The sequence below is a fragment of the Epinephelus lanceolatus genome, chromosome 18 (assembly GCF_041903045.1).
Source record: "Epinephelus lanceolatus isolate andai-2023 chromosome 18, ASM4190304v1, whole genome shotgun sequence".
Classification (NCBI taxonomy): Eukaryota; Metazoa; Chordata; class Actinopteri; order Perciformes; family Serranidae; genus Epinephelus; species Epinephelus lanceolatus.
In genome coordinates this window covers 22,544,365-22,560,935 of record NC_135751.1, presented here as the reverse complement: position 1 = coordinate 22,560,935, position 16,571 = coordinate 22,544,365, and the positions used below count along the sequence as shown (strand labels likewise).

Here is a 16,571-nt window from a genome sequence, read left to right as displayed (position 1 = left end):
CCTCTTCATTTACATGGAGCTATAAATAAGGAGAGGAGGCCTGCAGGTGCATCCTGGGAAGGAAGAGAGGGAGGAGTAGAGAGGTGATGCTTCACTGATGGAGGATGAAAACTCAGTTTCATTTGTTCATGTCATCTGATTTTTCTTACGTCTTAACGACTGTGAGCAACGAAAACAAGGCAAAGTCATATTCATCTTTCTGCTGTGCTTTTATTGCAAATTAACACCTAATAACAATGTTGCTCTATGATTTTGAATATAAATATTAAAGAAACAAGTCTGTCTGTTGTCTTTGTGTCCAGGATTATTATCAGTGACATGAACAACAGGAGAAAAATACAATCTAGTCAAGGTGACAACATTTGCAGAACATTATCCTTTTAAATGATGTTTTCACAAGTACAAATAAATACAAACACTTTTTCAACTGTTTTTTTTCTTATTTTATTGAATGATTGTTGAAAACTGCAGCATTTGCAAAGCTGATACAACACCTCCACCTAACTGTCACAACATTTATTACAAGCATGCAGACACATCTTTTCTACCATGTAAACCTTGTAATGAGCAAACAGCACAAAGAGTAAAGAAGCAGATGTTAAATGCTCATTGTGCTCCTCTACTGTTCTTCAGTGGGACAGTGTGACTTGTTGATGTTTTTCTCTGCAGTCTGGGAGCCCAAAGACACTTTACATGTGTAAACCTTATCCATGTTCCAGTCTGACGTCTGGACGGCCAGATAGCTGCTGATTTGGAACGTCTGGTCTGCTTGCTGAACAGCGGTGCTGGTAGAGATCCCACTGCTCACTGGACTCCCACCAAGCAACCAGCTGACATCTGCAAAAGGCACAGACTGACTGGACAGACAGACCAGAGAGGCTTTGTTGGACTGGAGCTCAGCACTGGACGGAGGGAAGACTGTCAGGACAGGAGGAGGGAGGCTGGAGCCTGAAGATACACAAAGGACATTCATCAGATAACTAGGAGTCAAATCATTAACACAAAGCATGACAGTAGGAGATTCATTTATTGCTTGTGTTGACGACATAACCAACACGCTGAAGAAGTTAAGCATTTTGAATCTGCAAACACATTTAGAAATCATCACCTAAAATATGAGCAGTGATGCATTTTAAAACATCAACAATCCATCAATCACAAATTTGGAAATATTTTTCATGAGATAATTTTAATTGTTTAGGTGGAAACTGTCATTAATTCACCCTCTGTACTTTACATAATGTTATTAAAATTCTAATATAATAATTTAAATCACTGTGACAGTTTCAGGTATATCAGAAGTCACTTTGCTTTGTGGTGTCTATCTAACCACCTAATAAAAATAATACTTCAAACAGCCACAATAATATTCACATAAAGTACAAAATATATCAAAATGTTAGAGGATAAGTAAATAAATATCACAAGAACCATATTTTACTATTAATGTCACAATATAAAATACTCTTTGCAGAATAATTAATGCAGACCTTCTGAATATTTGTAGAAAATACTTATAAATTGTGATCGTTTGCCTTCAGACACACAGCCTGATATCAAACAGATGTAGAACCACTTATCTATTATTCACCAAACAATGTGTTGAATATTTCTTTCTTTTTTTTTATTCATCAGATTATAAATTGACCATTTTCTCTTAATTTGAATGAGAAACATAAAATCTGTGCTGTTTTATGATGAGTTAAAAAGTACTTACTTGTCACAATCAGCTTGGTGCCTTGTCCGAATACCACAGTGATTCAGTTTGTACACATGGCTGTACAAAAACCTCCTGACTCTCACTAATGAGGGGAGTGGAACTGAAACATCCTGTTGAGACCAACTTTCACTGTCAGCGTCTCTTCACTTCATCAGTCTCATTATATTCCAAAACACGAAAAAACACTCTTGTCTCTCACAAGGGATTTGTTTAATGTCTGTTCTTGTGTTGTTCCAAGTTTACTGATTTTAATTGTTTGATTTCTGTCAGAATTCATAAAATCTGCAGTGAGTCTCTCACTGAGGTTTTTGTCACAGTGTGAATCACTGTGATACAGCTGCAGAAGCAGAGTCATCCCATGTCTGACAGTAATAGACAGCAGAGTCTCCTGTCTCTGTCCGCTTTATGATGAACTGGTAATCTATGTTTGATGAAGATTTAGAGTTGAATCTGTCTGAGGAGAATCCTGATCCAAACTCATCTGGTGCACTGTCAGAATGGTGAAATCTCAGAACATACTGAGGAGCTTCACCAGGAACCTGTTTATACCAGATGACATAATTGCTATCATATCTCTGAATGTTGCAGTTGAGAGCAACTTGTTGTCCTGTAGAAACTGTGTGGACAGCAGGCGTCTGGGTCAGCACTATCACTGCATCAACATCTGTCAACATACAGAGAAAAATACATGAGTCAAAGGTTTGTGTGTGAAAATATGGGCTATAAAAGGACTGAGAAGAATATCTTACATGTTAGAGCAGTGATGAGAGTGTAGAGGGTCCCCAGCATGTTGTCAGTGTGTGGTGTAAACGTCCCTTACTGTCCAGCTGAGAGGTGAGCAGGGTTGGAGTGTGAGGAGAAGAGAGACTGAAGCTTATAAAGACACTGAGGAGAGGAGAAGTGGAGGAGGAGGAGTTTCAACACTCAGCTCTGTTTTCATTCATTCATCAACTACAGCATGCGTCAGTTTAAATAATTTCTCATCAAACAACAGATATCTGATGCTTCTTCTGCTCATAAACTGTGTCTTAAAATTACATTTGATAATTGCTGATGATTTTTGTGTAAGTTTTATCACTTCCAGTGGTGATATCAGATTCATTTATGTTCATTATTCAATGTCATCATTAAAGTAATCTTACAGACCACAGGATGAACACACTGTCATTAGTTTATAAGTTTGTTATAAAGAATTCTCACAAAGTTGTGTATTATGTAGGTGAACAGGATTCTAATCAGAGTGTGAAAGTTTACTTTTTGTTTCACTGTTTTCATACTTTTCAATATTCCTCTTAGCAAGCAAACATGTTTACTATATATCTGAATTATTTTGACTAATACTTTTAAAAACTAACTAAAATGTCTTCATGTCCATGACCTGTAGGTTACTGTAGTATTGTTATTTACTTTTGTTTAGCAGCACTTTAATTAAGTGTTCGGCTTTTGAATCATTGTGAAGCAGATTACTTAATGAAACATGATTACTGTAGTCAGATTACTGTCAGATTTACTTCATCTGGAAGTTCAACAATCACCACAAGCTGTGTATCTCAAAACGATTGATCACATTTACTGTATTTAGAGGAACTTGTGTAACATTTCTATGACTAAGAAAAGTGTTAATTGACATGACACAGCAGCATTTAAATCCTGTTTTATGTGATAATCTCAGATATTATGTATGAAGGTGGGGTATATGTACTGCTGTTCTGTTCATCTTTAGTTTGATTAATTAAGCATGTACAGGATGGAAAGTGCAATTAAAGATGCAGTTCTAAAGATTCATGTAAGCTTCAAATAAGAGCATCTAGATGTTTGAAGAATGTTATGTTACACATTGTGTTGTTACACTGAGTTAACTTGTGGTTCTATTATCAGATGTGTCAGAGACTCAAAAAGCAGAAGTGTTTAGTGCGGAGGTTTTTGTCACAGTGTAAATCACTGTGATACGAACTCATTGAAAGAGCTGTCCCATGTGCTACAGTAATAGACTGCTGAGTCTCCCACCTCCACATTGTTGATGATCAAACGATAATCTGTTTTTGACTGATGATTAGATGTGAACTTTGGAAAGGAGAAGCCAGAGCCATAGACTACAGAGCTCCAAGTATGACGGAACCTCAGTATATGCTGAGGAGCTCCTCCTGGAATCTGTTTATACCAGAAAGCAGCACTGTCAGTCACAGTCCCCAGGTTACAGTCCATGGTGGCTGTCTCTCCTTTCCTCAGCGTCACAACAGGAGGCTTCTGTGTCACCACCGTCACACCACTCACACCTGGAAACAACAAGATGACATGGAGTCAAGAGAAACACACAGACTGATAAATCCAACATGAGGTCAAAGCTGCAGTAAGTCAGCCTCCTTACATGTTAGAGCAGTGATGAGAGTGCGGAGGATCCCCAGCATGTTGTCAGTGTGTGCTGAGAATGGCCTTGTAACTTGGAAAGTCAGCTTATTCTCACATTTGTGCCATGATCTAAAAATAGACTTGATCCAACTCAGGCTGCAGATGGGGCAGAGAAAGCGGGGCACATCATCAACAACAACAACAATAAATACAAATCATGAGATAAAAAACAACATACTAGTTAAAGGGAATGGAAATTTCATATCAAGTACAAAAATGCAAGAATGCCTAAGTGCAGGTGTGCAAAATGTGCCATGATAGTGCAGGACTACAGACAAGGTGCTAGCTGCTATTGAGCAGATTTATAGCACTTGGAATGAAAGACGTATGAAAGCTTTTAGTCCTCTGAACAGGTGCCCTGAAACGGCGACCTGAGGACAGCAGCTCAAACTCCCCTTGAAGTAGGTGGTCCTGACAGACCAGTATAGCATTAGCCCTCCTAAGTACCTGCCTGTTTCAATGGCCAAAAGCTTGTTCTGACTCCTCCCTGAGATTTTACTGGCACTTTTCACAAAACATTGGTTAATTCAGACATTGATTAAGGTTTCCAAACCAAACAATAACACAGGAAGTTCAAACAGATTCAATGAAACTCCTGTAAAAGAGCGTCATCATTTCAGTGGACACATTAAAGGAGCTCATGTTCCTCAAGAAATAAAGTCTCTGTTGGACCTGTTTCGAGGTAAAATCAGCATGGGGTTCAAAAGTCAATTTGTTGTCAAGAACAACACCCAGATATTTATATGTCTCAACTCCACCAATATCAACACCTTTTACAACAGTTGGCAGAGGGCTTGGTGGCGACTTCCTAAAATCAATTACCATGTTTTTTGTTTTGGACAAATTTAGATGGAGGAAAGACTCGTCACACCAAACCACAAAATCATCCACAACTGGCCCATGATCCTGTTCCTCTCTTTCAAGAAGGCTAACAATAACAGAATCATCAGCAAACTTTAAGATGTGTCTGTTCCTATAACTGCTTCTGCACTCATTGGTGTACATGATGTGAAGAAGAGGGGAGAGACAACAACCTTGGGGGGAACCAGTGGAAGAGTAGAGTCGGTTGGAGATAACACCGTTAACTCTCACACACTGTGGCCTATCAGTTAAAACATCCATTATTTAACCAACCAGGTTAAGATCAAGTTTAAAATGGCAGATGAGCCTCTCTGCAAGCAGGAATGGCTGGATGGTGTTAAATGCTGAGGAGAAATCAATAAAGTCTGGCATGAGTCATGGGGCCCTCCAAGTGCCCATACAGAAAGTGTAACAGCTAGACCACAGCGTCCTCCACACCTCTACCAGGCATGTATGCAAACTGAGAAGGATGGAGCTGATCCTCCACCTGTTTTAAAGCTTCTTTCTTAATGTCTTTAGAAATCCATTGTTGTCATTTTTATGCGAGACACATTGATCCATTTACTAAAAACACATCTTCTTCTCTCCTGTTTATTTCTGCCTCATACATTCCTACTCTGTCAGACAAGCTAGGTGGGGGCCTTGGTTGGATAAGGGTGAAATGGACAGTATGTAGGAGCAAATAAGGGAGTGAGGGGTTATGTCATGTTTGTTGTTTCTTGTTGGCTCACTCTGAGCTGAGTTTGTTGGACCAACTTAATAAAAGCAGTGGTGTAGTGGTAGTTGATGAGGTGGGAGATGGATAGATTACTGAAGAGTAAGAGGGTATACTTCTATATATTCCTTTGTTTTTCTGGCTGATAGGAGGCTTCTTTAAAATGCCAGAAGAAGAGGTGGGTGTGTCCTGTATACCTGCATATATCCTCTACTACAACACTGGATGACAGGATTTAAAAAGGAAAGAAAAACACATTGTGGATCTCTGAATGTATTGTTGAGCCATTAAAGACAGGTATGGCTGTTTTAATATTAATATTGGGCCTGTTGATGGACCTGTTACACATGAACTGAGTGCTTCACAGATATCTTTGGTCATCTGCAGTCATCAGGGTTTTTCCAAAACTTCTGACATTTTCCAGTAAGTATAGATATATAACAAACAAAGATGTAACAAAGAGCATTGTGTATGGTGGCTTCAACTCAGTCAATGTTCAGTGGAGACTCAAAAAGCAGAAGTATGTAGTGAGGAGGTTTTTGTCACAGTGTAAATCACTGTGATACGAACTCATTAGCAGAGCCGTCCAATGTTTTACAGTAATAGACTGCTGAGTCTCCCTCCTCCACATTGTTGATGATCAAACGATAATCTGATGTTGACTGATGATTAGATGTGAACTTTGGGGAGGAGAAACCAGAGCCATACTCTGCAGAGCTAAACGTGTGATAAAACCTCAGCACATACTGAGGAACTCCTCCTGGAATCTGTTTATACCAGACTGCTTCATAACCAGTCACAGTCCCCAGGTTACAGTCCATGGTGGCTGTCTCTCCTTTCCTCAGCGTCATAACAGGAGGCTTCTGTGTCACCACCGTCACACCACTCACACCTGGAAACAACAAGATGACATGGAGTCAAGAGAAACACACAGACTGATGAATCCAACATGAGGTCAAAGCTGCAGTAAGTCAGCCTCCTTACATGTTAGAGCAGTGATGAGAGTGCAGAGGGTCCCCAGCATGTTGTCAGTGTGTGCTGAGAATGGCCTTGTAACTTGGAAAGTCAGCTTACTGCTGACAGATCAGAGGCTTTGGAGGATGAGGAGAGGAGGTGCTGGAGGAGCAATTTAATAGCACACTGAAACTGAGAGTGACTGACAGGAGGAGGAGCTTTGCTTCACTCTGCATGCTTTCTCACATTTCTTACTCTCATCTTCTTTCATTTATCCATTATGATGTCCATCCATGATGTCACAAAATACTTCAGTATAGATGAATGTCACTTTTTTTGGTTCCTAATGGATGGAATTCATGCATGAAAGCTTTATCATATTTGTATCATTGAGCAGATTTTTCATACATCAACAACAGACATCTGCTAAAGGATATAAACTTTGGCTCTGCTCACATGTATATATTACATGTATATATTGTAATTTACAGACATTAGACGTAAACTGTATTTGATTTACAACCTGTTAATGATTAAACTCTCAGTGTGTTTGCAGTCAGAGACAGTTCCCTCTGATTTTACAGAGAGCTGACACTTGACCTCTTCATTTACATGGAGCTATAAATAAGGAGAGGAGGCCTGCAGGTGCATCCTGGGAAGGAAGAGAGGGAGGAGTAGAGAGGTGATGCTTCACTGATGGAGGATGAAAACTCAGTTTCATTTGTTCATGTCATCTGATTTTTCTAACGTCTTAACGACTGTGAGCAACTAAAACAAGGCAAAGTCATATTCATCTTTCTGCTGTGCTTTTATTGCAAATTAACACCTAATAACAATGTTGCTTTATGATTTTGAATATAAATATTAAAGAAACAAGTCTGTCTGTTGTCTTTGTGTCCAGGATTATTATCAGTGACATGAACAACAGGAGAAAAATACAATCTAGTCAAGGTGACAACATTTGCAGAACATTATCCTTTTAAATGATGTTTTCACAAGTACAAATAAATACAAACACTTTTTCAGCAGGTTTTTTTTCTTATTTTATTGAATGATTGTTGAAAAACGCAGCATTTGCAAAGCTGATACAACACCTCCACCTAACTGTCACAACATTTATTACAAGCATGCAGACACATCTTTTCTAACATGTAAACTGTGGAAGCAAAAAAGTCAAGGTCCCGAGCCGTGCCAGAAAGCTCGCGACCTCGCTCTTCTCTTCTCAAACGGACTTTCTTTGTCTTCCATTAGATATCAAAAACTCAAATACTCAGAGGTCAAAAAATCACTGGAGACACGTAGAATCAGATGCAACTGAGTTTAATGTGCTCGCAGGCAACAAACACATCACAACTCAATGAGTCAAGCTCCGGAGCAAGACTGAAATTTCTTTGTTTGCGCTCGCTCTTTTATCATAGAATTTCTGCTGAGTCATCTCTTTTCCTTAAACTTTTCCACTGGCCGCTGATCATAAAGGTGTCGCATTTCTGCTGAGTTTGCACTTTTTTAGTCCTTCCCACCATATCGGTGTCACATTTCTGCTGAGTTTGCACTTTTTTAGTCCTTCCCCCTCTAGGGTCATTATCAGGACAAACTGCAATTCCCCTAACTTTCCACTAGTGTTTTCTGAACCCATCCTCATGCTATTTTTAGAAATGATTCACAGTGAGTCCTAGGTACTTCTCCACCACAATGCTTAAGTGCTCAATGAGTGTGTGTGTGTCATAAGAATACATGAAATATTAAACCAGTGTGTAATTTGTCAGTTGCACAGATTATATTGCTTCAACACATATCTTTTAAAGGTCAGTTTAAAGGTACAGTACGAACACTATAGTAAATATTACACTACAAAACCTTGTAATGAGCAAACAGCACAAAGAGTAAAGAAGCAGATGTTAAATGTTTTCACAAGTACAAATAAATACAAACACCTTTTCAGCATTTTTTTTTTGTCTTATTTTATTGAATGATTGTTGAAAACTGCAGCATTTGCAAAGCTGATACAACACCTCCACCTAACTGTCACAACATTTATTACAAGCATGCAGACACATCTTTTCTACCATGTAAACCTTGTAATGAGCAAACAGCACAAAGAGTAAAGAAGCAGATGTTAAATGCTCATTGTGCTCCTCTACTGTTCTTCAGTGGGACAGTGGGACTTGTTGATGTTTTTCTCTGCAGTCTGGGAGCCCAAAGACACTTTACATGTGTAAACCTTATCCATGTTCCAGTCTGACGTCTGGACGGCCAGATAGCTGCTGATTTGGAACGTCTGGTCTGCTTGCTGAACAGCGGTGCTGGTAGAGATCCCACTGCTCATTGGACTCCCACCAAGCAACCAGCTGACATCTGCAAAAGGCACAGACTGACTGGACAGACAGACCAGAGAGGCTTTGTTGGACTGGAGCTCAGCACTGGACGGAGGGAAGACTGTCAGGACAGGAGGAGGGAGGCTGGAGCCTGAAGATACACAAAGGACATTCATCAGATAACTAGGAGTCAAATCATTAACACAAAGCATGACAGTAGGAGATTCATTTATTGCTTGTGTTGACGATATAACCAACACGCTGAAGAAGTTAAGCATTTTGAATCTGCAAACACATTTAGAAATCATCACCTAAAAGAGGAGCAGTGATCCTTTTTAAAACATCAACAATTCATCAATCACAAATTTAGAAATATTTTTCATTAGCTAATTTTAATTGTTAAGGTGGAAACTGTCATTAATTCACCCTCTGTACTTTACATAATGATATTACAATAATATTATAATAATTTAAATCACTGTGACAGTTTCAGGTATATCAGAAGTCACTTTGCTTTGTGGTGTCTATCTAACCACCTAATAAAAATAATACTTCAAACAGCCACAATCATATTCACATGAATTTTAAAATATATCAGAATGTTAGAGGATAAGTAAATAAATATCACAAGAACCATATTTTACTATTAATGTCACAATATAAAATACTCTTTACAGAATAATTAATGCAGAGTTTTGAAATGTTAAAACTTGTCATAAGTTATGAAAATAAATAATCTTGTAAATGTTGCCCAAATGTTTAAAACTCCTTTGCCATCAAAAAACCTTCTGAATATTTGTAGAAAATACTTATAAATTGTGATCGTTTGCCTTCAGACACACAGCCTGATATCAAACAGATGTAGAAACACTTATCTATTATTCACCAAACAATGTGTTGAATATTTCTTTCTTTCTTTTTATTCATCAGATTATGAATTGACCATTTTCTCTTAATTTGAATGAGAAACATAAAATCTGTGCTGTTTTATGATGAGTTAAAAAGTACTTACTTGTCACAATCAGCTTGGTGCCTTGTCCGAATACCACAGTGATTCAGTTTGTACACATGGCTGTACAAAAACCTCCTGACTCTCACTAATGAGGGGAGTGGAACTGAAACATCCTGTTGAGACCAACTTTCACTGTCAACGTCTCTTCACTTCATCACTCTCATTATATTCCAAAACACTGCTGGACTTGTTTCAAACACTTTTGTTTCTTTTGGGGAATTTATTTAATGTCTGTTCTTGTTTTGTATCCAGTTTACTGATTTAAATTCAATGATTTTGGTCAGAATTCATAAAATCTGCAGTGAGTCTCTCACTGAGGTTTTTGTCAAAGTGTGAATCACTGTGATACCCACTCCTGAGCAGAGGTGTCCCATGTTGCACAGTAATAGACAGCAGAGTCTCCTGTCTCTGTCCGCTTTATGATGAACTGGTAATCTATGTTTGATGAGGATTTAGAGTTGAATCTGTCTGAGGAGAATCCTGATCCAAAGTAGTCTGGTGCACTGTTAGAATGGAAAAATCTCAGAACAAACTGAGGAGCTTCACCAGGAACCTGTTTATACCAGCTGACATATTGGCTATCATCTCTCTGAATGTTGCAGTTGAGAACAACTTGTTGTACTGTAGAAACTGTGTGGACAGCAGGCGTCTGGGTCAGCACTTTGGCTGCATCAACATCTGTCAACATACAGAGAAAAATACACGAGTCAAAGGTTTGTGTGTGAAAATATGGGCTATAAAAGGACTGAGAAGAATATCTTACATGTTAGAGCAGTGATGAGAGTGCAGAGGGTCCCCAGCATGTTGTCAGTGTGTGGTGTAAATGTCCCTTACTGTCCAGCTGAGAGGTGAGCAGGGTTGGAGTGTGAGGAGAAGAGAGACTGAAGCTTATAAAGACACTGAGGAGAGGAGAAGTGGAGGAGGAGGAGTTTCAACACTCAGCTCTGTTTTCATTTATAAATCAGCTACTTTATGGACGTGGTTTCACATTATAAACTTTTTCTTCTGCTCTTAAGAAACACATCTTCATGTAGCTTTATGAAGTCTGTTAATGTTCTCTAAGTATTAAATCTAGTTTTGGTATCACATGAATTGTTTCTGTACTTTGTAGTATTTTTCCATAAAGGACTGATCCCACTAAATAAATACTCCTTCATGTCTGTATAGTTTTATGTTAAACATGACTACTCAGGTTATAAATAGGTGCAGTTATTTCCTTAAATAGATTTAATTCCATGTGTTGATTTTCTCTAAGCATTGATAGAGCTACTATGGTGACTTGGTGAAAGACCTAAAAACATCTGAGTGTTGTCTACGTAGCTGTCATAACAACCATTATTGTCATAGAATTAACATGTACAGGTTGACTATTTGTGGCCCAAGAATCGAGCCCTGAGGAACTCCACATGTCATGGTGATCCCTCAGATTATAAACACTCTATATCACTCTACATATCTGTATGTACAGCATGTCCAAACAGCATTTATGAGCAGGGTGTAAAGTTAATGAACTGATGATTTCTCACCTAAACTTAACACCCTTTCTAATAAATTTGCTCTCACTGTAGTAGCATGTTGCATATTAATGGAGACCTGTGTTTCCTCTGTTTATGAGTGTCAAAAGACATGAATATCTACTGTAAACAATTGTTTTTTCAAACAGTGCAATAGATCTTGTGCTTAACATTTACTAGCTACTACTAATTATGTGAGAATCCAATAAAATGGTTTAGAAGTTTTAAAATGTATTTCTAATATATACATATGGAAAATAACAGAAAGCATTGGCTGATGGCTTTACTCCAAGAAGATATGTGTCAGAGAGTCAAAAAGCAGAAGTATGTGTGAGGAGGTTTTTGTCACAGTGTAAATCACTGTGATACGTATTCTTTAGCAGAGCTGTCCCATGTAGCACAGTAATAAACTGCTGAGTCTCCCTCCTCCACATTGTTGATGATCAAACGATAATCTGATGTTGACTGATGATTAGATGTGAACTTTGGAGAGGAGAAACCAGAGCCATAGTCTACAGAGCTCCAGCTGTGACGAAACCTCAGCACATACTGAGGAACTCCTCCTGGAATCTGTTTATACCAGAATGCAGCACTATCAGTCACAGTCCCCAGGTTACAGTCCATGGTGGCTGTCTCTCCTTTCCTCAGCGTCACAACAGGAGGCTTCTGTGTCACCACCGTCACACCACTCACACCTAGAAACAACAAGATGACATGGAGTCAAGAGAAACACACAGACTGATGAATCCAACATGAGGTCAAAGCTGCAGTAAGTCAGCCTCCTTACATGTTAGAGCAGTGATGAGAGTGCAGAGGGTCCCCAGCATGTTGTCAGTGTGTGCTGAGAATGGCCTTGTAACTTGGAAAGTCAGCTTACTGCTGACAGATCAGAGGCTTTGGAGGATGAGGAGAGGAGGTGCTGGAAGAGCAATTTAATAGCACATTGAAACTGAGAGTGACTGACAGGAGGAGGAGCTTTGCTTGAAATTTAAATTATCATATTAGAATATTCTACCCCGTTGTGAGACACAGAAGCTGAATTTATGACAGTTTCCAACTCAAAAATTGGAGGAGAAGGAGAAGTGGAGGAGGAGGAGTTTCAACACTCAACTCTGTTTTCATTCATTAATGCTCTAAGATTATTGAGTCATTTAAAAACTAACAGCAGCATTTTAAAATCTATCCATTAAGTCACTTGAAGCCACTGTAGAGATTTAAGAACGAGGTAATGCGCTCTGTTCTCTTTGTTGGTGCTGGAATTCTAGCAGCAGAGTTTTCAATGAGCTGAAGTTGTCTAACTGTCTTTTGGGGAAGATCAGAAAGGACACTGTTACATTGGTCCACCCTGCTGGATATTATGACATGAATGAGTTACTCCAAATCTTGCTCTTTTTTAAAGATGATAAAATGCTGATTCAGTTCTTGCCTTGATGACACTGCTGAAGCTCAGATCTGAGTCTAAATAAACACCAAGTTTCCTGACTGGGGTTTTTGTCTTTATAGCTCTGGAATCAGAAACTGCAGTAACATTCATTCTTTCCTCCTTGTTGCCAAAAACAATGATTTCTTTTCTGTCTTTATTTATTTAAAAGAGATCTGATTGCATCCAGCTGTTGACTTGTTCTAAGCATTGATAGAGTGAGTCTAAGCACTGGCGTAATTTTTAGTGGGGACGGTGGGGTCGTGTCCACACCAATACCCAGCAAGTGCTGAAATGTCCCCACCAATAATTTGGTACACAAAAGGTTAACCACTAGTCACGCCTCATATACCGCTAAAATGCTTGTGACAAGATTCCCCATCCAATCCAAGCAAGTTTAGCTCAAAGCCCGCCCTTGAATGAAAAACTACATTTTCATTGGCTGAGATGTCCTCCACTTTCCTGGGAGCTGGAACTCTGTGCAGCACGCACTGTTCCTCAGAGGCAGGCAGAGTTGAGCTGCTACAGTAGTTAGCGTAAGTTATCTATCTTCGCTCATTACATCAATATACTAAAGTTATTCATCAAAACAACTACTTATCCTATCTCTATATATTAATATAATCCTATCATCACCTCAGATATACTCAGAACGTTTTAATTATGCTCGTCATTAATTAGCCGCCAGTTTAAATTAGTACTAGCTAGTTTATTCTGCTTGATGTAGCTTTCCAGCCATTAGTAGCCCACTTGATCCAACGTCAAGAGGTGGACGTCATTGGATCCCTCTTTTCGAGTTGGACTCGGACTAAAAAGTTTCCTCCGTTTTGTTGTTATGGAAATAGCCTAGCCAGCGTAGTAGGCTAACTAGTACAGCCTGTGTGTAGGTTTAATCCAGATGGCAGCCCAAATAGCAGCCAGAAGAAGAAATGTGGACATAAGGAACTATTTCAGAAGAGGTAGTCGACTTTAATGAAAATGTTTTCTCAATTGCCAGAGTCAACAATAATCATGGGCTAATAATAATAGCCTACTTAACTAAGCTATTGTCTGGCTACACGTTTTTCCTCACTGTTGATATGCCATGAATCAACATGCAGGTGACAGAAGCAGTGCCAGGCACTAGTGCAGGTAGAGGAGAGGAAGGTGGAGAGGCAGGAACAGGGACACAGGTGAGCTAGAATAATAATGACTTGGTGATAGTACTTAGTAGTTAGATTTAGTCTTGCGACAAATGTTGATCTGATGATGTACTGGTTGGTTCATCACCGTCTGTTTGAAATGGGAATTTTGAATCGGCACGTTTCACTGGTCACATGGCATGCATCAGTGTGTTATTTTATCAGTCAACAGTCTCAGAAGCACTCCTGCCAGGTATTGGCACAAACAAAGCAGGAGAGGAAAAGTGACAGGTGAGGCCCAGGCTTATAAGTTACAAGAAAATGTAGATATTACTATACTAGTATATAAACAAATGGTGACTAGCATCATGAGTGTGTAGATCTACATCTATGTAATTCTAAATACATCTATGTATTTCCACGTGTAGTTACAGTAGTTTATAGAGTGGCTGACATTGTTCACTGACGTCAATCTCACTGCTACTCTTCGTTGCTGTCTTCTCCATCTGGAGCAGTTTCCTTTGATAAACACAACAGTAAAGGCTACAATTAGCCACTCTATCAACTAACTACATGTGGAAATACATAGATGTATTTAGATAGAATTACACAGATGTACACACTGATGATGCTAGTCACCACTTGTTTATATACTAGTATAGTAATATCTACTTGTAAGTTATAAGCCTGGGCCTCACCTGTGACTCTTCCTCTCCTGCTCTGTTTGTGCCAAAACCTGGCAGGACTGCTTCCGAGACTGTTGACTGATAAAATAACACACTGTTTATATACCCACAGATCTAACTGAGCCACGCTCTCCTTCCCATAATTGATCTTCATGAACCTCACGTTGGGAGCGCCATAATCAGGCTCAATTCTCCTCTCTGAGGTCTTGCTCTGACCAGATCCCATCACAATGAAATTCTCAGGTTTTTTTTCTTTAGCAGGAAATAAGCCAAATTTGTGGAACGAAATTCTTTTACTTTTAAGTGAAAACGAAAAATTAAGGACAGTTTACCACTCTGTCTGTTCCGTTCTGATAGCAGGTGGTTTTCAGTAGTTGATCTGTCAAATGCATTCTTCAGTGTTCCAGTGCACCCGGACAGTCAATTCTGGTTTGCATTTTGTTTTGAGGGGAAAATGTGGACTTTCTCGCGTTTATGCCAAGGTTTCTCGGAGTCCCCAACGATCTATAATTCTGCTTTGAGTGACAGTTTGGAGACCCTTGTGCTGCCCGAAGGTAGTGCTTTGTTGCAGTACGTGGATGACCTTTTGGTTGCGAGCGCAACCAGACAAGGTTGTGTTAAAGACACCATTGCCTTGCTGACTCATTTGGCTGAGCAGGGCCACAAAGCCAGCCTGTCAAAACTACAGTTTGTTTCACAAGAAGTCACATTTTTTCATGCGGTTTGTACTGTTTGTGAGACTCCATTCATGAATGCTTATTAACACTCAAGAAAGACAGCCGACGTGTGAAGACTTTTCTTTGAATTGTTCATTGAATAATAATTTTGCCACCACAGTGCCACGTGACCAGTGAAACATGCCTATTCAAAGAACCCGCCATCAAGATAATCTGATCTGACTGTACAGCTTAAAACTGTATTTATGCGATATTTGATTCTGTAAACAAGTGCCAAATTTTTCAGCTCGCACGCTCACCTTCAATGTCCCCACCAAAGTTCAAATCAAAACTACACCCTTGGGCTAAGGGACTATGGTCACGTGGTGAAAGAGCTATATAAATCTGAATGTTGTCAAACTGAGGGACTCCTCCTGGAATCTGTTTATACCAGAAAGCAGCAGTGTCTTTAATAGCTAGGTGGGGGCCTTGGTTGGATAAAGGTGAAATGGACAGTATGTAGGAGCAAATAAGGGAGTGAGGGGTTATGTCATGTTTGTTGTTTCTTGTTGGCTCACTCTGAGCTGAGTTTGTTGGACCAACTTAATAAAAGCAGTGGTGTAGTGGTAGTTGATGAGGTGGGTGATGGGTAGGTTACTGAAGAGTAAGAGGGTATACTTCTATATATTCCTTTGTTTTTCTGGCTGATAGGAGGCTTCTTTAAAATGCCAGAAGAAGAGGTGGGTGTGTCCTGTATACCTGCATATATCCTCTACTACAACACTGGATGACAGGATTTAAAAAGGAAAGAAAAACACATTGTGGATCTCTGAATGTATTGTTGAGCCATTAAAGACAGGTATGGCTGTTTTAATATTAATATTGGGCCTGTTGATGGACCTGTTACACATGAACTGAGTGCTTCACAGATATCTTTGGTCATCTGCAGTCATCAGGGTTTTTCCAAAACTTCTGACATTCTCCAATAAGTATAGATATATAACAAACAAAGATATAACAAAGAGCATTGTGTGTGGTGGCTTCAACTCAGTCAAGGTTTGCTGGAGACTCAAAAAGCAGAAGTATGTAGTGAGGAGGTTTTTGTCACAGTGTAAATCACTGTGATACACGTTCAATTACAGAGCTGTCCTCTGTTTCACAGTAATAGACTGCTGAGTCTCCCTCCTC

At 39.3% G+C, this 16,571-nt stretch overlaps 2 protein-coding genes across 5 annotated transcripts; both read right to left on the bottom strand.

The window, feature by feature from the left end:
• Positions 1 to 428: 428 nt before the first annotated feature.
• Positions 429 to 6,882, bottom strand: LOC144458589 (immunoglobulin lambda-1 light chain-like). 3 transcript variants are annotated; one of them, XM_078161208.1, is made up of 4 exons: positions 6,690 to 6,882; positions 6,272 to 6,597; positions 1,718 to 1,751; positions 429 to 948 (listed from the first exon to the last, which is right to left on the bottom strand). In XM_078161208.1, the coding sequence occupies exons 1-4, from the start codon at positions 6,727 to 6,729 to the stop codon at positions 620 to 622; spliced, it is 729 nt and encodes a 242-aa protein (XP_078017334.1). In that variant the 5' UTR covers positions 6,730 to 6,882; the 3' UTR covers positions 429 to 619. The 3 variants fall into 3 exon arrangements, with proteins under 3 accessions (XP_078017334.1, XP_078017333.1, XP_078017332.1); XM_078161207.1 differs by lacking the exon at positions 6,272 to 6,597 and adding an exon at positions 2,056 to 2,384 and having other exon boundaries at positions 6,690 to 6,868; XM_078161206.1 differs by lacking the exons at positions 6,272 to 6,597; positions 6,690 to 6,882 and adding exons at positions 2,056 to 2,384; positions 2,470 to 2,655.
• Positions 6,883 to 8,795: 1,913 nt separating this feature from the next.
• LOC144458595 (immunoglobulin lambda-1 light chain-like) lies at positions 8,796 to 12,397 on the bottom strand. 2 transcript variants are annotated; one of them, XM_078161267.1, is made up of 4 exons: positions 12,288 to 12,397; positions 11,870 to 12,195; positions 9,987 to 10,020; positions 8,796 to 9,125 (listed from the first exon to the last, which is right to left on the bottom strand). In XM_078161267.1, the coding sequence occupies exons 1-4, from the start codon at positions 12,325 to 12,327 to the stop codon at positions 8,797 to 8,799; spliced, it is 729 nt and encodes a 242-aa protein (XP_078017393.1). In that variant the 5' UTR covers positions 12,328 to 12,397; the 3' UTR covers position 8,796. The 2 variants fall into 2 exon arrangements, with proteins under 2 accessions (XP_078017393.1, XP_078017392.1); XM_078161266.1 differs by lacking the exons at positions 11,870 to 12,195; positions 12,288 to 12,397 and adding exons at positions 10,337 to 10,664; positions 10,750 to 10,884 and having other exon boundaries at positions 9,987 to 10,021.
• Between the last annotated feature and the right edge of the window lie 4,174 nt (positions 12,398 to 16,571).